Genomic DNA, 23,359 nt, shown 5'->3' with positions numbered 1-23,359 from the left:
AGGATCCACATATGAGTGAAAACATATGGTATCTGTCTTTCTCTGCCTGACTTATTTCATGTAGCATAATATTCTCCAGTTCCATCCACGTTGCTACAAATGGCCAGATTTCATTCTTTCTCATTGCCAAGTAGTATTTCATTGTATAACCACATCTTCTTTGTCCATTCATCAGTTGATAGACATTTAGGCTCTTTCCATAATTTGGCTATTGTTGAAAGTGCTGCCATAAACATTGGGGTACAGGTGCCCCTATGCATCAGCACTCCTAAATCCCTTGGGTAAAGTCCTAGCAATGCTATTGCTGGGTCATAGGGTGGATCTATTTTTAATTTTTTGAGGAACCTCCACACTGTCTTCCAGAGCAGTTGCACCAGTTTGCACTCCCACCAACAGTGCAAGAGGGTTCCCGTTTCTCCACATCTTCTCCAGCATCTGTAGTCTCCTGATTTGTTCATTTTAGCCACTCTGACCAGCATGAGGTGGAATCTGAGTGTGGTTTTGATTTGTATTTCCCTGATGAGGAGTGACGTTGAGCATCTTTTCATGTGCCTGTTGGCCTTCTGGATGTCTTCTTTAGAAAAGTGTCCATTCATGTCTTCTGCCCATTTCTTCACTGGATTATTTGTTTTTCAGGTGTGGAGTTTGTGAGTTCTTTATAGGTTTTGGATACTAGCCCTTTGTCTGATATGTCATTTGCAAATATCTTTTCCCATTCGTTCGGTTGCCTTTTAGTTTTGTTGGTTGTTTCCTTTGCAGTGCAGAAGCTTTTTATCTTCATGATGTCCCAATAGTTCATTTCTGCTTTTAATTCCCTTGCCTTTGAGGATGTGTCGAGTGAGAAATTGCTGTGGCTGAGGTCAGAGAGGTTTTTTCCTGCTTTCTGCTCTAGGGTTTTGATGGTTTCCTGTCTCACATTCAGGTCCTTTATCCATTTTGAGTTTATTTTTGTGAATGGTGTGAGAAAGTGGTCTAGTTTCAACCTTCTGCATGTTGCTGTCCAGTTCTCCCAGCACCATTTGTTAAAGAGGCTGTCTTTTTTCCATTGGATGTTCTTTCCTGCTTTGTCAAAGATGAGTTGGCCATACGTCTGTGGGTCTAGTTCTGGGGTTTCTATTCTATTCCATTGGTCTATGTGTCTGTTTTTGTGCCAATACCATGCTCTCTTGATGATTACAGCTTTGTAGTAGAGGCTAAAGTCTGGGATTGTGATGCCTCCCGCTTTGGTCTTCTTCTTCAAGATTACTTTGGCTATTTGGGGTCTTTTGTGGTTCCAGACAAATTTTAGCATTGCTTCTTCTAGCTTCGAGAAGAATGCTGGTGCAATTTTGATTGGGATTGCATTGAATGTGTAGATAGCTTTGGGTAGTATTGACATTTTGACAATATTTATTCTTCCAATCCATGAGCATGGAATGTTTTTCCATTTCTTTGTATCTTCTTCAATTTCCTTCATCAGCTTTCTATAGTTTTCAGCATACAGATCTCTTACATCTCTGGTTAGGTTTATTCCTAGGTATTTTATGCTTCCTGGTGCTATTGTGAATGGGATCAGTTTCTTTATTTGTCTTTCTGTTGCTTCATTATTAGTGTATAAGAATGCAACTGATTTCTGTACATTAATTTTGTATCCTGCAACTTTGTTGAATTCATGTATCAGTTCTAGAAGACTTTTGGTGGAGTCTACCGGATTTTCCATGTATAATATCATGTCATCTGCAAAAAGTGAAAGCTTGACTTCATCTTTGCCAATTTTGATGCCTTTGATTTCATTTTGTTTGATTGCTGATGCTAGGACTTCCAACACTATGTTAAACAACAGCAGTGAGAGAGGACATCCCTGTCGTGTTCCTGATCTCAGGGGGAAAACTCTCAGTTTTTCCCCATTGAGGATAATATTGGCTGTGGGCTTTTCATAAATGGCTTTTATGATGTTCAATTATGTTCCTTCTATCCCAACTTTCTTGAGGGCTTTTATTAAGAAAGGATGCTGTATTTTGTCACTTTTTCTGCATCGATTGACAGGATCATATGGTTCTTTTCTTTTATTTTATTCATGTGATGTATCACATTGACTGATTTGCAAATATTGAACCAGCCCTGCATCCCAGGAATGAATCCCACTTGATCATGGTAAATAATTATTTTCATATGCTGTTGAATTCTATTTGCTAATATCTTGTTAAGAATGTTTGCATCCATATTCATCGGGGATATTGGCCTGTAGTTCTCTTTTTTTGCTGGGTCTCTGTCTTGTTTAGAAATAAAAGTAATGCTGGCTTCATAGAATGGGTCTGTAAGTTTTCCTTCCGTATCTATTTTCTGGAACAGCTTGAGAAAGATAGGTATTATCTCTGCTTTAAATGTCTGGTAGAACTCCCCAGGGAAGCCATCTGGTCCTGGACTCTTATTTGTTGGGAGATTTTTGATAACTGATTCAATTTCTTCACTGGTTATGGGTTTGTTCAAATTTTCTATTTCTTCCTGTTTGAGTTTTGGAAGTGTGTGGGTGTTTAAGAATTTGTCCATTTCTTCCAGGTTGTCCAGTTTTTTAGCATATAATTTTTCATAGTTTTCCCTGATAATTGCTTGTATTTCTAAGGGATTGATTGTAATAAGTCCATTTTCATTCTTGATTTTATCTATTTGGGTCCTCCCCCTTTTGTTTTTGAGAAGCCTGGCTAGAGGTTTATCAATTTTGTTTATTTTTTCAAAAAACCAACTCTTGGTTTCATTGATCTGCTCTACTGTTTTTTTTTAATTCTATATTGCTTATTTCTGCTCTGATCTTTATTATATCTCTTCTTCTGCTGGGTTTGGGATGTCTTTGCTGTTCTGCTTCTATTTCCTTTAGGTGTGCTTTTCGATTTTCTATTTGGGATTTTTCATGTTTCTTGAGATAGGCCTGGACCACTACAAGCATGAAACCTACAGATAACATAATGAGTTTAAACCCATATCTTTCAATAATAACACTGAATTTAAATGGACTAAATGCTCCAACCAAAAGACATAGGGTATCAGAATGGGTTTAAAAAAAAAAAAAACAAGACCCATCTATTTGCTGTCTACAAGAGACTCATTTTATTTTTTTTTTTTCAACGCTTATTTATTTTTGGGACAGAGAGAGACAGAGCATGAACGGGGGAGGGGCAGAGAGAGAGGGAGACACAGAATCGGAAACAGGCTCCAGGCTCTGAGCCATCAGCCCAGAGCCCGACGCGGGGCTCAAACTCACGGACCGCGAGATCGTGACCTGGCTGAAGTCGGACGCTTAACCGACTGCGCCACCCAGGCACCCCAAGAGACTCATTTTAGACCTGAGGACACCTTCAGATTGTAAGTGAGGGTATGGAGAACTATCTATCATGCTACTGGAAGTCAAAAGAAAGCTGGAGTAGCCACACTTATATCAGACAAACTTAGACTTTAAATTAAAGGCTGTAACAAGAGATGAAGAAGGGCATTATATAATAATTACAGGGTCTATCCATCAGGAAGAGCTAACAGTTATAAATGTCCATGCACCAAATTTGAAGGCCCCAAATATATAAAACAATTAATCACAAACATAAGCAACCTTATTGATAAGATTGTGGTAATTGCAGGGGTTTTAATACTCCACTTACAACAATGGATAGATCATCTAGACAGAGAATCAATAAACAAACAAGAGCCCTGAATGATACATTGGATCAGATGGACTTGACAGATTATTTAGAACTCTGCATCCCAAAGCAACGGAATATACTTTCTTCTCGAGTGCACATGGAACATTCTCCAAGATAGATCACATACTGGGTCACAAAACAGCCCTTCATAAGTATACAAGAATTGAGATCATACCATGCACACTTTCAGATCACAATGCTATGAAGCTTGAAATCAACCACAGGAAAAAGTCTGGAAAACCTCCAAAAGCATGGAGGTTAAAAAGCATCCTACTAAAGAATGAATGGGTCAACCAGGCAATTAGAGAAGAAATTAAAAGATATATGGAAACAAATGAAAGTACAACAATCCAAATGCTTTGGGATGCAGCAAAGGCAGTCCTGAGAGGAAAATAACATTTATATATTTTGGGGAGAAAGACAGGGACAGCACACAAACAGAGGAGGGGCAGAGAGGGAGACACAGAATCTGAAGCAGGCTCCAGGCTCTGAGCTGTCAGCACAGAGCCCCATGAGGGGTTTGAACCCATGAACTGCGAGATCATGAACCGAGCCGAAGTCAGAGGCTTAACTGACTGAGTCACCCAGGTGCCCCAAAAATCAATTAACGTAATACATCGTATCAACAGAATAAAAAGCAAAAGTCACACGATCATCTCAGTAGCTGCAGAAAAATCATTTGATCACATTATACAGAATACCCTAAAGAAAACTATTAGGACTAATAAATGAGGTTGGCAAGACTGGAAATTATAAAATAAATTAAAAATCTATTGTATTTGGTGGGGGGGGTGAGGAGAGAAGAGGCCAATGCAATGGCTAGTCTTTACTGGAAAGAAGAAACTTTACAGCACATTAAAAAAAAATTTTTTTATGTTTTCTCTCTCTCTCTCTCTCTCTCTCTCTCTCTGTGTGTGTGTGTGTGTGTGTGTGTGTCTCTCTGTCTCCCTGTCTCTCTCTCAAAAATAAATAGAAAAAGAAAAGGAAAAAAAGAAAAGGGGTGCCTGGATGGCTCAGTCAGCTAAGTAGCTTACTTTAGCTCAGGTCATGATCTCGTGGGTCATGAGTTCAAGTCTCGCGTAGAGCTCTGTGCTGACAGCTCAGAGCCTGGAGCCTGCTTCATACTCCCTCTCTCTCTGCCCCTCCCATGATCATGCTTAGTCTCTCTCTCTCTCTCTCTCTCTCAAAAATAAATAGGCATTAATTTTATTTTTAAGAGAGAGAGAGAGCAGGAGCGGGAGAGGGGCAGAGAGAGAGAGAGAGGGAGACACAGAATCTGAAGCAGGCTCCAGGCTCTGAGCTGTCAGCACAGAGCCCAATGCCAGGCTTGAACTCATGAACAGAACCGTGAGATCATGACCTGAGCTGAAGTCCAACGCTTAACCGACTGAGCCATCCAGGTGCCCCTAAAGCACATTTTGAGTAAGTTAGTGCAAAAGTTCAGTGGACCAACTGGTGAGGCACCAGCTTGTGAGGAGTTCCCCAACTAAGGCATCGCTGGGCTTCACCTCTGTGCAGCCAGAACCAGATGATGGCAATATTGTCCTCTTCACAGTTGCAGCACTATTCGCTTGTTGGTGATAGATGGGACAAAAGTAGGGCCTTCTTTGGTAACTGAAGCTGCCTGGGGGCTAGCATTTTGTATGGGTCTGGTCCCTTCTGTACAGCCATCATGACCTCCCTCTCCAGCCCTGTCACCTGCTCACCTCAGCAGGAACACTGCCTCCTGATGCCATGCAGCGCACCAGGGTGACTTGACTGGGACCGTGCAGCCAGTGTTCCAACTCCACGAAGTAATCTTGAGGTCATCACGCCCACTACAGACAACTTCTGTTGTATTTTTATACACTTGTAATGAAACAATCTGGAAATGAAATTAAGAGAACAGCTTCATTCACAGTAGCATCAAAAAGAATAAAATACTTAGGAATAACTTAACCAAAGAAGTGTTAAGACTCGTAAACTGAAAACTAAAAAAAAAAAAAAAAAAACAAAAACAAAAAAAACTGTTAAAATAAATTTTCTTTTTTTAAAAAATGTTTATTGGGGTGCCTGGGTGGCGCAGTCGGTTAAGCGTCCGACTTCAGCCAGGTCACGATCTCGCGGTCCGTGGGTTCGAGCCCCGCGTCGGGCTCTGGGCTGATGGCTCAGAGCCTGGAGCCTGTTTCCGATTCTGTGTCTCCCTCTCTCTCTCTGCCCCTCCCCCGTTCATGCTCTGTCTCTCTCTGTCCCAAAAATAAATAAACGTTGAAAAAAAAAATTAAAAAAAAATGTTTATTTATTCTTGAGACAGAGACAGAGACAGAGACAGAGGGAGAAGGGGAGGGTCACAGAGAGAGGGAGACACAGAATCCAAAGCAGGCTCCAGGCTCTGAACCGTCAGCACAGAGCCCGACGCGGGGCTCGAACCCACAAACCAGGAGATCGTGACCTGAGTTGAAGTCGAACGCTTAACAGACTGAGCCACCTAGGCGCCCCTAAAATAAATTTTCAAAGACCTAAATATATGGAAAGATATTCTATGTTCAAGCATTAGAAGATTTAATTTAACTTAATTTTGTTAAGGTGAATACACTGCTCAAATTGATCTATAAATTTAATAAAATCCCAATCAATATCCCAGCTGCCTTAGTTGCAGAAATTGACAAGCTGCTCTTAAAATTCACAAGGAATTGAAAGAGACCCCAAATAACCAAAACAATCTTGGAAAAGAACACAGGAGGAGGACTCACATTTCCTGATTTCAAAACTTACTACAAAGCTACAACAATCAAGATAATGTGTTACTGGCTTAAGACTAGATACATTATAAACCAGTGAAATAAAATTGAGAGTCCGGGAATAAACCATGGTCTATGGTCAATTGGTTTTCCACAAGGGTGCCAAAACCATTCAACGGGGAAAGAATAATCTCTCCCAACAAAAGGTGCTTGGTGAACTAGCTATTCAGACGCAAAAGAATGAAGCTGGACCCCTATGTCACAGCGTATATAAAAAATCAAAATAGAGCATGCATCCAAATAAATGTATGCGTTAAAAATACAAAAATTTTAGAAGAAAGCATAGGAGTGAATCTTCATAACCTTGGATTTGGCAAAGTAGTCTTAGACATGGCCCCAGAAGCATAAGCAACAAAAGAGGAAAAAATTTTTTCTATTTCATCAAAATTGAAAACTTTGTGCTTTAAAGGGACACCTTCAAGAAACTGCAAAGTGCAAAAAGTGTACACAGAATGGGAGAAATATTTACAAATCATATATCTGATAAAGGACATGTACACTTGTACCTAGCATATATAAATAACTCTTAAAGCTCAGTAATAAAAAGACAAATAACCCAGTTTAAAAACGGGAAAAGATGGGGCATCTGGGTGGCTCAGTCGGTTAAGCGTCCAACTCCAGATTTCGGCTCAGGTCATGATGTCACAGTTTGTGAGATTCAGCCCTGCGCTTGGGATTCTGTCTCTTCCTCTGTCTGTGCCCCTTCCCTGCTCTCTCTCTCTCTCTCTCTCTCTCTCTGTCTCTCAAAATAAATAAACTTTAAAAATTGTAAAAATTAAAATAAAAATGAGGAAAGGATTTGAGTATATATTTCTCCAAGTGGCGAATAGGAATGCAAAAAATATGCACATTGTCATTAGTTCTAGAATCAAAGACTCCAAAAATAATGTGTTGGAAAGATAGGGAGAAATGAGAACACTCATGCATTGCGGCACTACGGAAAACAGTCTGGCATTACTTTAAAGCATTCAACATTCAGTCACCATTGAACTCAGGAATTTCACTCCTAGGTTTAAACCCAAAAGAGTTCAAAGCATGTGTTCAAACAAACATTTGTACAGAAATGTCCATAGCAGCATGATTTATAATAGCTAAAATGTGGAAACATCCCAAATGTTTATGTGGCATATCCACATGGTGGAATATTAGTCATAAAAATGAACGTGGATAAACCTCTAAAACATGTTAAGTGAAAAAAGCCAGTTATAAAAGTGTACATATTCTGTAATTTCATTTATATGAAATGCCCAGAATAAGGAAATCTATTTAGTGAGAAAGTAGATTAGTGTTTGCCGAGTGCCGGGGGGTGGGGGGGGGGGGGAAGGATGATAGAGGGGTGATTTGTTTTTGAGGTGATGAAAATATTTTGTTTTATTAATGTTTACTTATTTATTTTGAGAGAGAGAGAGAGCACGCGCATGTGGGGGAGCGTCAGAGAGAGAGGGAGAGAGAAAGGATCTCAAGAAGCTTCCATGCAAAGCCGGATCCTGCCATCATGAGATCATGACCTCAGTTGAAATCAAGAGTAGGCCGCTTAACCAACTGAGCCACTCAGGTGCCCCGGGATGAAAATATTTTTTTCTGTTTATTTATTTTTGACAGAGAGAGAGAGAACGAGCAAGAGAGGTGCAGAGAAAGAGACACAGAATCTGAACCAGGCTCCAGGCTTCAAGATGTCAGCACACAGCCTGACGAGGGGCTTGAACCCACAAACCGTGAGATCATGACTTGAGCCAAAGTTGGATGCATAACTGACTGAGCCACCCAGATGGCCCTGAAAATATTTTCAAATTGACTGTAGTGATGGTTGCATAAGTTTGTGCCTAGGCTAAAAAGCATTGGACTGTGCACTTCAAATGAGCGAATTGTATGGTGTGTGAATTATATACCAATAAAGCTGTTTTTTAATTGAGTAAGGCAATGATAAGGGATTGCATTTAAAAAAAAAAAAAAAAAAGAGCAAAAGATTTGAAGAGGCAATTCCCAGAAGAGGAAATGCAAATGGTCGATGCACATGAAATGGTATTGACCTCATTAGTACCAGGGAAATGTAAAATAAAACAAAGATCACCTTTTTATTTAACTACATCAGACTGGCAAGAATTTGGAAAGAATACATGATGCTTGAAAAAAGGCGAAGAAATGGTTTTTTCACACATTGCTAAGTAGAATTTAAATTAATAAACGTTTTTGCAAGGTATAATGTCCATATCCATTACATTTAAAATACTCCTACTCTTTCACTTCGTGTTCCCTTTTGAAAGACTCTATGTCCTAGAAATAACGCATGTGACTATACTTAGAATCACTATTGCAGCATTGTCATGCAAAAAGCAAATGCCAGGGTAGTGGCCCAGTTTGATCCAATTTTTGTAAAATCAAACAGCAAAAAAAAAAAAAAAAAAAATTATGTGCATGTATATTTGCATGGAAGAATATATCCCAAGCTGTTAATATCTTGGGTGGGGGGGGGGGGGTTGTCAGATAATGATGGACCTGCCTTTTGTGTACATCCTTGCATTGTTTTGTTAGTTTTAATGAAAAAGGCATTACTTTTGGGTTTTGACGATGAAGGGAAAAAATTAAGAAGAGGAGGTGGGTGGAGGAATTAGAAAAGAAAGGAAGGAGCTATTTTTGCGGCTGTTTCTGTGTGCGCTCCTTTTACAGATAGTGCGGCAGGCCCGGGCGTCGCGTCTACGCGCGGGATTACAGTAACTTGGTTGTCAGTGATGAGTCAGAGTGCGTGGTGCTGATGCTGCTGCCATTTCATCACCTCTGCGAGCGCAGCATCCATTCCTTCGCTCTCCTTGCGCCTGGGCCTACCTCGCCTCGGGCTCCCAGGCCAGCGATGTGCTCGTGGCCGATCTAGATCCGGACCAAGCCACGCTCTCCGAGGCCTCGGCTGGGCGCCCCTCTCGCCGCCCAAGGCCGGCCCGGGCCAAGGAGACCTGCTGATCCCCGGCTATGGAGGCCATCTGGCTATACCAGTTCCGGCTCATTGTCATCGGGGATTCCACGGTGGGCAAATCCTGTCTGATCCGCCGCTTCACCGAGGGCCGCTTTGCCCAGGTTTCGGACCCCACCGTGGGGGTGGATTTTTTCTCCCGTCTGGTGGAGATCGAGCCAGGAAAACGCATCAAGCTCCAGATCTGGGATACCGCGGGTCAAGAGAGGTTCAGGTGGGAGCGCAGCCGGGGCCGCGAGCAGTGGGAGGGTCTTCGGGGCTTGCACAACCCCTGGGAAAAGAGGACTTCCTGGTCCTGGTCGCGGCCCCTTAGGGACGATACCGAGCATCTGGGGATTTCTGCTCAAGCCCACCTTCAGCTACCTGGGAGTTCAGTGCGGGGAAAGAAGCGCCCTCGCCGGGAAGGCCGGGCAATGATACGTATTGCTTCCACCACAATTCCACCGATGTGCCCCTTGCTGGCTAACAAACTAGCTGGAATTGATCACTGAAATTTATCAATCTCAGTCCTTATACTACATACTTTCAAACATGTTCCCAGGTCCACCTAACATAACTGACAGATATAGATAGGTGGTATATAGCGACAGCTACATATAGACCTAGACATAGATATAGATTTATAGAGAAACACACACATAATTACATGAAATAGATACTGATCATTGATTCCTGCTTGCCACCAGCACACATTCAGTGATTATCCACTGCATGCCAGGCGCTGGGCTTGTTTCTGGGGAAACAGCCCAAGGAAACACACAAGAGGATGCCTTGTAAACAAAACAGACACAGGCCCTTCCCTCTTAGAACTTCCGTGCTGGCATAGTGGGAGGAAATACATAATTAGCAATGATACAAAAGAGTGTCCTGTTCATATTTGTATGCTCACTGCCTACTATAATGCTTCACATATAATGAGTAATCAATGAACAGGTGTAATTTTCTGTCACAACCCTTTGTTTTCCCTTTGGAATATGTATCATGTGTAATTATATGTGTGAACACAGAGAAGGCTACCTGGAGAAGATGAGGCCGTGATGAGTAGGAGTAGCCCAGCAGAGACAGGAAAAGCCCGGGGAGAGAAAACAGTGCACACAGAAAACTTGGAGAGAACAATTTGAGCTAAAGTCACACAAAGCAGCAGGAACTGGACCAACAAAGGACTAAATAGCGTTTATGCATTTTCAAATATGTTTATGATTATTCGTTTATTTATCGAACACTAATTCCACACAGAAAATACTGGTTAGGTAGTTGAAGAAGAGGAGACGCAAGAGTTCACTACAAACTTGAGTTGTCCCCACCCCCAACCCCGCAATTCCACAAACTATAAGTGAAGAAAGGTGTCTTTTATATATTTATTGCAATCTCTGTATGAACAGCCTTTTCATATCCACTGCCTATTATTTATTGGGTGATCTTGATTTGTAAGAGTCCTTTATAGATTATTAATCCTCCTCTGTCATGTACATTGTGAAATATCTTCCTAGCTTGTCATTTGTCTTTTAACTTTAAGAACATTTTTTGATGTATGGAAGGTTTTAATTTTTATATAGCCTCATGTTGTGTTTGGAAAGGGCTTTGTTACAGCTTCCTCATTGATTTCCTGAACCAAGTTGTTCACAAATGAAAACCTTTGTTCATGTTGAATTTTCCGATTACACCTACCATTCTCCTTTAAACATAAGGGAATCAGAAATGCTTTCCATCTCCAAGGCTTATTTGCTTGGTTGAACTCATTCGCAGCATTTGTCCTTATCATCATCTAGCTTGGACTTTAATTCCCTGGATGATGTCTGTTCTCTTATCACTGGGCCATTTGTACTAAGCCTTAAGCGACTGAGTCACTCATTGTTTATCTTTTTTTTTTTTTTTTTTTTTTTTTTTTTATCCAAGGAGACAGAAAACCTAAAACTAGACGTAGATCAAAAAGCACAGTACTTTCAAGCAAGCAACTGTAGAGACAAAAATAGTTTGACACCCTCTAATAAGCTCTAATATGCTCTAAGCAAAGTACCATAACGTATACAAGTCAACAAGTTAAAATATAGGCAGCTTCTCCTGTTTAAGAAGCACAGCACATGTATAATAGGTTTTAGAGATATTCTAATTACATCGCTTTAAACAAATTGTCACTTTAAGGGGAAGTTTTGGCTCTTTAAGCAGTTTTTCACAGTGGTAGCTCCTGAGTCAGCCTCCCTGAAATGTGTCAGGACCTTTGCAGACCATTCTTCTTTTTCCCATTCCCACATAGCCTAAGAAATAAAAAACAAAAAGCATTTCTCCTCAGAGATGCACATAGCAGTAAGAAGTGGGAAAAATGGGGCCTATTGTAATATACCTCTATATACTTATAAACATGTACTGTTGACTCTCATGAGTTCATGTTCAATCTTTTCAAATCCTGTTTCAACTACGACAGTTTGTAATGAGCTCTCCAGGTCAGAGAACACTTTAGCATTCGTTATTTCATTTTGCTGCATAATAACCTGTGGCTTAGGTATCCCATTTTGCCACGGTGGGAGAGTGGGCTGTGGTTCTACCTGAACTGAGGGGAAATGCCTGTAAGGCCATGAGCATTCATTTCTAGAAGATGCCATCTCAAAGTTTTGGCCAATTGAAAATTCATGTAGTATTATTACACAAAGACATCTGCATTCCATTGTTTAAGAAAAGAGAAAATCGTTCTTACTAAAGGACTGTGTCCGTAACGAGACACGCTAGAATACACCATCTGAGTTCATTGAAGGACAGGAGTTTGGGCACGGCCTTTATTCTTTACTTCTTTCTTGTGTTTTAGATCCATCACTCGCGCCTACTACAGGAACTCAGTAGGTGGCCTTCTCTTATTTGACATTACCAACCGCAGGTCCTTCCAGAATGTCCATGAGTGGTTAGAAGAGACCAAAGTACACGTTCAGCCCTACCAAATTGTATTTGTTCTGGTGGGTCACAAGTGTGACCTGGATACACAGAGGCAAGTGACTCGCCACGAGGCAGAGAAACTGGCTGCTGCGTACGGCATGAAGTACATTGAAACGTCAGCCCGAGACGCCATTAACGTGGAGAAAGCCTTCACAGACCTGACGAGAGACATCTATGAGCTGGTTAAAAGGGGGGATATTACCATCCAGGAGGGATGGGAAGGGGTGAAGAGTGGATTTGTACCAAATGTGGTTCACTCTTCGGAAGAGGTTGTCAAGTCAGAGAGGAGATGTTTGTGCTAGTCAGCCCTTTTATTTCCAAAACGGCTCTCCCACCTGAACTGAAAAGTGATGAAAATGAAGAGAATCCTTGCGTGACTGAAGAGAACTCAGCCTCCATCTTACATACAAGGGAGCCTCCTTCTGCAGGGGTCTTGGACAGGCCGTGGAGTAGATGTGGGAGCCTGGGTGCTGGGAGTGAGGGACTCATCTCGGCGACTGTTTGTGGCCCATGGTGAGTGGACCACATGTCAAGGGGCTGAGGTTTGGGGAGCTGGGCCCAGAAAAATACAACCACAGACAGGACAGCCATTTCTTGGTATTTCAGCTCATTCATAGGTCACAAACATAAATCTGTAAAGGGGAAAAAAGTATCACATTGGAAACAATAAGCCAAACTAAAAAAGACTACGAGATCAACTTAATCAGTGAGAATATCCTACACCAAGTGTGTGTGCTGGGTTGGGTGCAAGGGTACCAATTAGCTTCCAAACAGCTTGTCTGTAAAACGAGGGGCACGGACCAGCTATTTACTAAGACTGTTGCGAGGCCTGTTGTTCTAGTAAAAACGCCATGTGTATGAAGAGGGAAGCCATTATATGTATTGCTTTTATCACATTCCAGAAAATGTACACCCTTATGATGGAATAACCAACTGTGTGTGTGAAAGAAATTGTGCCATGCAAATTACCATATAAGTAGAAGAAAGGAACCCTGTAACCCATGCCATGCCCTCTTCCCTCAGCCCCCCAGCCCAGATCATGCCCGGGGTTTCTCTGCAGGGGCAGCTGCTGCCTAAAAAGTGCACAACCTGCCTGTCCCTTCAGGTTCCTGGCGACAACAGTACAGGGACTGCCTCTGCAAAGAGCCCTGAGGCAGACATTTGCTCAGCAAGAGGCACCACCGGCACCCTCACAAACACTTCACCGTCACTTGAATTCACAGCAGGCCTCTGAGATTTTCTTCCCCGTTTTACAAAAGAGTAAAACTAAGAAGCAGGAGCCTCTCTGTGCCAGGGTGAAGGTCTCCTGACTCCTAGTTCTTGTTCCTGCTGTCGGGTGAATGAACCGTTATTAATTTGTTTACTTTGGAAGAGCTATGACTGTAAATAAATGTTCTCGACATGTTAGGGTGTTTCCTTATTGCTTACGACTCAGCTGTCATCCTGAGGGAACCTGGGGATGAAACGAAGGTAAAGCCATTTCAGGTATTACTGACAAGTAGGCTTTAAATGAGTGAGTAATTGCACAACTAAAAACACATTAAAACTGTGTGCGCTACAAGCGTTCTTATCACTGAAACACAGTGGACATGTTAGCGAAAAGAACCAAATGCAGCAATGGGGAGTGGGATGGGGGGTGAACACTCAGCTCACAATGACCTTGGCTACCTGTTTGCCACATACTACACAGGGTTCTTGTCTACCCTAGAGAGTCAGCTCCTAATTCTCAGGTGAGCAGACATCTAACTGCATCAGAAAACTGAAATGGTTGGCTTAAGGTTCCATTACCTTCTTGAAGAGAGGTCATGCTTTAAATTATTTTTCAGATTGTAGCCAGCTGAGCTAGGCAAAAGCCATACTTTTCACAGTAAGAAAACAATTCTGAGTAGTCAGGTTTCTCATATCCATTCTGACAGGAAAGCCTGACAATGGTAAATTGCTTTGAGATATAATACTGAACTTCGGTATGAATGTGACTGAATCTGAAAGTTCGGGAATTTGCTTCAGCCACAAAGAAGAAGCCAAATAACGAGAATTATGGAAACAAACCACCTTGGACCAACCTGCAGCATCGACTACAAGTGAAGCTCTCATCCTGTCTACATTCATTTCACATGACCTGGCCTGGGCGGAGTGATTAAGTGGCCAGCTTTGTGGTTTTAGAAGGCAAATAAAAGATGGTGAACAGGATTAACACAAAATTTCATCAACTACTATGTTTAATTGTATCAAGAAGATTCTGAAAGCAAGATTATCCAGTAGATAAATGAGTTTTTTCAGTGGCTTCTGTCAGTTCAAAAAAAAAAAAAAAAGATAGAAACAAAACTTCTTTATGGTTTTCTTGTCTAAGACACTATATGTATACTTTTTCCATTCCTTGCATTTTTTAAAGGCAGGTTTAAAAATACTCAGCATAGGATCCAGCAAAGGTGGCTGAGCTTAATTGCTTAAACGAGTTCTAGAAACTTTAAAAATCATTTTAGTAGAATTCAGTGCTGTTGTCACTGCAATAAGTGGGTTTTAGAAACTGAGTGTGAAAAAATCAGGTGTTAATACAATACTAAGGATAAAGCTTTAGAAGCTATTTTACTACATAGGTAAAGAAAAGATCAACTAACTTGTAACAAAGACCACAACTGCATGTTGGATTGGATTGTCTCATATTCCAGAATAAAATGTACTGTATACTTTTCCTCACTTTGTTGTGCATTGTAATGAAATGTGGAAAAATGTTTTCTTTAGCTGTATGTGAATGAGAATTTGCTTGTATTTAGTAAAATGGTTGATTATGTGACTGTGAGATTCCAAGTGTGTGTTGTAGCTGTTTCCAGAGTCTGTCACCACAGTAGTAACATTGTAGGTTATCCGTTATGTATGACATATACTATGCAAAAGAGTCTTCACTGGTATCTCAAAGCCAGAACAAGAATATGAGTTTTGAAAGTTATGTAATCATCATGTTGAAAGTCACAGAGACCTCACTACAGCCTGAGAATCCCATGACACCAGCTAGCTGTTTACAACTATTGTCATCCCTGGAAAGTCTTCTTTTCCACAGGCTAAATTGTCTCAGCTGTTTTGAGTCCTACTCTATGATATCCGTTTTGTGCCAGGATCACTTGGAGTGTGGGGCCCAGATTGGAACACAAAAGTTCAGAACACTGCCTGTGGTTGACAGTGCATATTTAGGGGAGGGGAAAAAAGGGAAAGATGTTTGATTCTGAGTCTGGGCATAGGAAGGCTGAATTATGCACAGCTTTATCATTTTTATAGTCATGAGTGAAGGAAGGAGGAGGGAAGGTAGAAAGGAAAAACCAACAATGCAACAGCATTTCATATAGTTAACATCCCATTCTCCTTAAAACACTCCTTATAATGCCAGGGTCTGATCATCTTTTCTTTGGTTAATTCCTTTGGTGACCTTATTCTGTCCCGTGTCTGTAAATACCACGTTATAAGCCAATGAGTCCTGAATGTAGATCTCCAGCTTGTCTCTTTCCCGTGGACTCCAGACCTTTATAAATAGCTGCCAACCCAGCATGTCCACTTGAATGTCTGTCGGGCATCAGAAATGTAACATGTCCCAGACCAAGCTCCTAATCTTCCTCCCCAAATGTATTCTTCCCATAGCCTTTCCTTCCTCAGTAAATGGCAACTTTGTCTTTCTGTGTACTTTTGCCAAAAACCTTGGAGTCATCCTTGACTCCTCTCTTTCATAGTCCACATGGGATCTATCTGGCTAGGCTGGCTCTACCTTAAAAGTAACCAGAATCAGACTCAGGTGAAGATGTTGAAACGTTCTTCAAATGCACCAAGCACATTCACACCTCAGGGCCTTTGTACTTGTTCTTTACTGTATCTGGAATTCTCTTTCCTGAGATGACTGCCTGGATTTCTCCCTCACCCCCATCAAGTTCTGAAACCAACAGCCTCCAAAATCTGCAAGCAGCTTCCTGATTCTCAAGAAGATGTAGCTCCAGAAGTTGTCCCTGACAGCTCAACATAGCATGTAACTCCTTAGTCTTCCCTGGAGAACAACAGAGTTTCGGTATACAATAAAGGGCAGAGAAATTTGGGAGGAGAGAATGGAAAACCTGGAGAGTGTAGCTTCACAGGAAGGAGTGGACAGTAGTATCACAATGCAGCAGTGGATTCAGAAAGCTAATGACTAAAATATGTCCATAAGATTCAAGGGAGCCGGAAGTCACGAGCGACCTTTGTCAGCACAGCGTTGGTGGAATGATTTCTGCCTATACCATGGCCCTTAGGGCGTTGTTCTCAGTTCTGTTGGAAGTCCAGCTCTTTCCTTTTCTTTTTTTTTTTTTTCCAGTTCTTTTCCTTGCTCTCCATGTTCTCCTCTCCCTAGACAATCTTACCTTTGCTCGTGACTTCAGTTATTGTTTTGGCATTGAGGACTCCCCGATGGAGGACTCCAGCCCATTCTTTTGAGCGTTATACCAATACAGCCAACTCGCCCACTGAACACATGCACAAATTCCTCATACTCAACATATCCAGTATGAAACCAGCATCTATCAGAATGTGTTCCTCCACCCCAATCTTTCTCATCTCTATAAACGACACCACCATCCAACCCTTTGTTCAACACAGAAACCTAGCAGTTATCCTTAATCCCTCACTTCTCCCCACCTCCTGTATCAAATCCATCTCCACTGCAGCGCCATTGCTATCACCTATGTCCAGGCTGCTGCCAACTCTTTCCTGAACTACTCTGGTATCTTCCTAAGTGGCCACCTTACTTTCTGTTCCTATTCCCAAAATACATTCTCAACATAACAGCCAGAATGAATGGTCTTTTCAAAACAGAAAACAGATCAAGTCATTCTTCTGCTTACTACCCACCAATGGTTTCTCCTCACATTTAGAACAAAATCCAAATAAACCTTACATTTCTTAACATGACAAGGCCTTGCAAGATCGGGCCTCTCTGCCTACTTCTCCAGTTGTAAGTTCCACAAATGTCAGAATCTTATTCGTCTTGTTCACCATTGTTTCTGCAACCTATGACATACACCTATTTTTCAATAACCAATAAATATTTGAATGAATGGTTGTTTTATTCCCCTACTCTAATCCAATGACCTTCATTATTACTTCACTTCAGTAAAATACACACATGGCCCTATCCTAAAGTATGGCCAAATTTTTTCTTTTATTTTGAGAGACAAAAAGAGCACAAGAGTGAGCATGAGTGGGGGAGGGGCCGAGAGAGGGAGAGAGAGAATCCCAAGCAGGCTCCAGGCTGTCAGCACAGAGCAGGACACAGGGCTCGATCTCACGACTGAGATCATGACCTGAGCCGAAATCAAGAGTCAGACGTTTAACCGACTGAGCCACCCAAGCATCCTATGATGAAATTTTATATAGCCTCTGAAACCTGATTACAGGTTCTGTTTGTCTACTCTATCCCATGAACCCTATTTTAAACTTCTCTAGGACCTTCAGGCAATCAACCACCATCCATTGCCAGTCTATCAATGCACCCTTTGACTTTGTTTCGCTCGCTCTTTCTCCTGGCTGTTGTGATGTCTGTCAGCTGGATTCAGGTCATCAGTTCCTAAAGAATATGATTGGTAACAGTTTGGTCTATTTCCTTCTAGACGATTTATTTCTTTATTTATTTATTTTTCAAAATGTTATTTACCTAGTGGGTACGAGTATGGATTTTGGAGTAAGACCATCATGGGTTCAAATTCTGAGTCTACCAGTTAATATATGTGTGATTGAATTTCTCAGACTCTCAGGGTACCACATACACTAAACTGGACAATGATAATATTTAATTCATAGAATTGTTGTGAGAATGAAATGACATAATCCATATAAAGTACCTAGCACTTGGTAAATGTCACATCGTAAACATACTCAGAAAATGGGTGTTTTATGTTTGCACCTAAATTAATCTTTTTCATAAATTGTATTATGTAACACACTGTGCTATTACCTTTTGCACACATACGGTATATATTTTGTGAATATGTGAGAGTAGGAGTTGTCGGTTTTCTGCTTATTATTGTATCTCTATAGTCAATCAGTGCCTGATACATATTTGTTGAATGTGATCAGGAAAAAAAGGTAGCTGACATACTGAAGATGACAGACACAGAAGAAATCTGGGTTTTTGATGATGCCATTGAGCTACAGATTTGACTACCCTTGGAGCCACTCTATCTTAAGACTATTACATGAAATAATACATCCCTTTTTAGTTTATGCCATTTTTTTCAACTTGTAGCTGAAAGTCTCCTAACTGATACAATAGCATTATACAGGAAGTTATTTAATTCCCATTGCTGCTTTAAAGTAATTCTGCGATGTATACATACCTTTGAGTATTTCACCAATTATGTCAAGTCAAAATCATAAAAGTGGAATTTATGAATCAAAGAATATACACCTTTCAAATTTTGATACAATTACTCAGATTGCTTTCTAGAAAGCTTTTACTGAATACCCACGAACAGTGTGTGATAATGTCTATAATGAGTATTATTGTCAATCTTTTAACTCTTTGCAAAACTGAGAGGTGAATAATATATATTTTGTAATTTGCATATATTTGGTTAATTGGTTTTTTGTCACTTGCAACTGAAAACAGGACTAATAACAAGGTGCTGAGTTTTTTCTTATTAATTAATAAATAAGATTTCCTTACATATGGAAATAAATTCTCTATCTACCACATATGTTATTCTATATTTTTTCATGTTTTTCTGACTTTTAACTTTATTTATGGTCTTTGGTAATATAAAAAGAAGTCTTTAATATTTCATAAATAATATCATTATTAAATAATTTAACAATAAATAATATTTTGTTTATTATTTAATCATAATTTCACACATTGTCTATGAGAATCTAGAAACAGTTGTCTCCAAGTTGGGGAACTGGGTGGCTGGCAGACAAGGTGCAAAGAAAACTTAATGTGTATCAGATAATATTTTATGACTTTTGATATTTATACCATGTACCTCATGTGTATATATATATATATATATATGGCCTGTTCTCTTGATGTTTTATGGCAATACTGTTAGTTTTAGATAAGCCGCCTCCACCCAAATACTAGAAAACCATGATTTCCTAAAATCCATTTAGGGTTCTTTCAGGAATTGACTTCTGTTTAATATGTGGAGGTAGGAATAAGAACTATTCTTCCCAAACGGCTACTTACCCTACACTATCCATAAAATACTTCATTCTTTCTTCAATGATCGGAAATTCTACTCTTTTCAAATATTGACATACATATGGGTTTTTGGACTCCCATTTTATAGTTCATTAATCTGTTTGTCTATTCCTGCCCTAATACTACATTGTATTTTTTATTACCTTTTTTCGCTTCAAAACTTTCTTTGATATTCTCATGCAGTACATTAAAACTTAAGAATAAATGTGTCAATTTCTTTATCCACTCATCTGTTAAAAAAGCCAGACACAGAAAGGAAACAACTGCATGATCTCGTTTATATGTGGAATATAAAAAATTTAAATACATAGAAGCAGAGAATAGAATGGTAGTTACTAGGGGGTGGGGAAGGAGGGGAAATGGGGGAATGCCGGCTAAAGGTTACAAAGATGCAGTTATGCAGAATGAATAGGTTTTGGAGATCTACTGGACAGCATGTAGACTATAGTTATCAATAGTGTATCGGATACTGGAAATTTGCTAAAAGACTAGATTTCAGGTACTCACCACACACACACAATGGTAACTATGGGAAGGGATGGATATGTTAATGAGCTTGACTGTAGTAATCATTTAAGTATAGACAGATAGATATAGATATATCGCCATGTTGTACACCTTAAATGTATACAATTTTTGTTATAAACATAAAAAATAATAAATGTGTCACGTTTTCCCTCAGGCAGGGTTAGGATTTTGATTGCTTTAATTTACTGACACTGATAGAATGTCATTCCGTTAATTTAATCCTTGTTTATGTCCATCAGTTCATTCTTATAGTTCACTTATAGGATTTAGCTATTGTCTGTTAATTCCTAGATATTTTATAATATTTACATATCATAAATATTTGTATTTTATTTGAATGGGTTCTTTTTCCCATTACATGCTCTAATTGGTCATTGCTAGTGTGTAGGGAACTGTGGATAGGTGTATGTTTACATCTTGTATTCAGACACTACACTAAATTCTCTTATTACTTCAGTTTTTCAATTGATCTCTTCTGTTTTCTAGGTGGACACTGTAATCCAGAAATAATAATTTTCTGGGGCACCTGGGTGGCTCAGTCGGTTAAGTGTCTGACTTTGGCTCACGTCATGATCTCATGGTCTGTGGGTTTGAGCCCCGCCTCGGGCTCTGTGCTGACAGCTCAGAGCCTGGAGCCTGCTTTGGATTCTGTGTCTCCCTCTCTCTCTGCCCCTCCCCTGCTCATGCTCTCTCAAAAATAAATAAACATTAAAAATATTTTTAAAAATTTTGTGTGTGTGTCTTTTATTTTGAGAGAGAAACAGAGTAAGAGTGGGGGGAAGGACAGAGAGAGAGGGAGACACAGAATCCGAAGCAGTCTCTGAGCTGTTAGCACAGAGCCAGACGCGGGGCCGAACCCACAGACTGAAATCTTGACCCGAGCTGAAGTCGGACACCCAACTGACTGAGCCACCCAGGCGCCCTCATTAAAAATATTTTTAAAAAAGAAATAATTTTCTCTCTCCCTTTCTAATATTTATACTTCATTTCTTCTTTTCACACTGACTAGAACCTGGATTACAATGATGATTGGGGCACCTGGGTGGCTCAGTCGGTTGAGCGTCCGACTTCGGCTCAGGTCATAATATTGCAGTTTGTGAGTTCGAGCCCCGCATCGGGCTCTGTGCTGACAGCTCGGAGCCTGGACTCTGCTTCGGATTCTGTGCCTCCCTCTGTCTCTGCCCCTCCCATGCTCATGCTCTATCTCTGTCAACAATAAATAATCATTAAGAAAAAAAATTTTTAAATAAAATGATGAATAACAGCAGTGATGGTGGGCATCTCTGTCTTGTTCCTGCTTATATGCTTCTAGCATTTTAACTTTAAATTACTTTGATTACGTTCTAGAACTTTTCACTACATTACTATTTACTAAGAGCTTTTACAAAGAATGTATGCTGAGTTTTTCAAATGTCTTTCTTATACCTATTGAGATAATCAAATGTTTTTTTCCTTAACCTGTTAATGTAATAAATTGTACCTAGTAAATCTGTTTATGTTTAACCATGTTTCTTTACATTCTTCAAATAAACTGTACATGTTCATGGTATATTTTTAAAACAGTTTGATTTAATTTACTAATATTTTATTAGGATCTTTGCATCTATATTCATGTTTGAGATGGGTTCATAACAGTACTTCCAAAAATTCAACAGAGATTAAGAGAAATAGGGGGGATCTAGTCAAATAAACTTGGAAAATTGTGGATTTAACAAATCAAAACAATATCCTGTAGGAGTACGCTAGTATATATTGGGGCTTTCCAATGGGAGGCAATTTTATACAGCATCTCCTCAACTTATATGACAAAATAATTTGACTAAGAGTTCATTGTAAATGTTGTTCTTTTGTGTTTTCTTTCAGGTTGTGGCACTATGGTTATTCTGGCCTCGTGAAATCATAAAATGGTTGAAAGTGTATGTCTTCTTTTTCTATATCCTAGAATACTTAAATAACAGAGTGGTCTGCTGCTGGAAACTCTGATAGAATTCACCCATAAAAGCTTTTGGGTCCAGCATTTATCTTTCTTTCTTCTTCCTTCCCTCCCCCATTTTTTTTATTTCTTCTTCTTTATTCTTCTTGTGGGGTTTTTTGTTTGTGTTTTTGTTTTTGTTTTTGGAAGAAGAGGGTATAGATCTTTAGCAACCCTTTCATTTTATTTCAGAGTTATGGTTAGATTCAGCTTTAAACCATTAGATACACTATTTTGTTGTTCATATATACTCATTGTCCTTCTCTGGAATAGGATTATACTTCCCTCCTATGATGTGGGCTTGGCCATGTGACTGTCAGCGCCCTAGCTGGAGGCTTACCTATCCGACTGGATTCCAGAGCCACCGGGACCTGTGGCGGCCACGTGGCACAGAGATTGGGAGGGACTACCCTAGCAGCACACAGCCTACATCCTGGTGAATGAATTTTGGTAATTGACATTTTCCTTGAAAGGTATCCATTCCATTTAGATTTTCAAATGCATTGGCATACAGTTGTCACACTTAGTATAGCTTTAAAATCTCTGGATTGGTGCATAGAAACCTCTCATTTGTAATGCTTTGTTTATGTTTTTGTCTTTATAATTCAGAGTTGTTAGAGGCTTATCTATTTTTATCAGTACTTCAAAGAACCAGTTCTTGGTTTTATCAATTTTGCTTATTCTGCATTCTAATTTATTAACTTTTCACATTATCTACATAAACATACTTTGTCTTTTCTCATGTGAATATTTCTCTGATTCTTCATATGCCAAGTAATTTTTAATTGTACTCCAAACATTTTTTAATATTATGCAACTCTGGGTTTTGTTTAAATTCTATGGAGAATGTTGATATTTTTGTTTTAGCTGATGATTTCTCTGGAAAAGTTCAGGTCACACATTCCAACCTGTCCTCTGTGGGCTGTTGTTCCAATACTAGTTCAGTTTTCAAAGCTTTGGCTGAACCACTTGGATGGTTCCTGTGCTCATGCACAACACAGTAGCCAGTCCAGAAACTGGGCAGTTGTCTATCCTTTTGTTCAGCTCTTTGGTATGCTAATTAGAAACACATAAGAACCCAGGAGTTTGGTTGAGCTCACGGGGGTCACTTTCCCAAGTTCCTCCCTATTTCAAGTTCCCAGGGGCTTCCCCTTTCCTGTGCTTCAGCTAGAAATCCCAACCAAGCTGGGACAGAATGGCTTGAGATTGAGATTAGGAAGGGGTGGCAGTGATTGGTAATGACAAGGTCTCAGGTATGACTGTGGGAATAAGTGGCTAAGGAATGCTCTCGGAGACAGACAAGATCAC

At 40.1% G+C, this 23,359-nt stretch overlaps 1 protein-coding gene and 1 pseudogene across 1 annotated transcript; one reads left to right on the top strand and one right to left on the bottom strand.

The window, feature by feature from the left end:
* Nucleotides 1–5,111: 5,111 nt before the first annotated feature.
* On the bottom strand, nt 5,112–5,529 carry LOC123594990 (annotated as a pseudogene).
* A 3,657-nt stretch (nt 5,530–9,186) lies between these two features.
* Nucleotides 9,187–15,141, top strand: RAB39B (RAB39B, member RAS oncogene family). Its single transcript, XM_045472107.1, has 2 exons — nt 9,187–9,630; nt 12,217–15,141. The coding sequence occupies exons 1-2, from the start codon at nt 9,416–9,418 to the stop codon at nt 12,641–12,643; spliced, it is 642 nt and encodes a 213-aa protein (XP_045328063.1). The 5' UTR covers nt 9,187–9,415; the 3' UTR covers nt 12,644–15,141.
* Nucleotides 15,142–23,359: the final 8,218 nt, after the last annotated feature.

This window comes from Leopardus geoffroyi, chromosome X, assembly GCF_018350155.1.
Source record: "Leopardus geoffroyi isolate Oge1 chromosome X, O.geoffroyi_Oge1_pat1.0, whole genome shotgun sequence".
NCBI classification, from domain to species: Eukaryota; Metazoa; Chordata; class Mammalia; order Carnivora; family Felidae; genus Leopardus; species Leopardus geoffroyi.
This window is presented reverse-complemented; position numbering and strand designations above follow the sequence as displayed.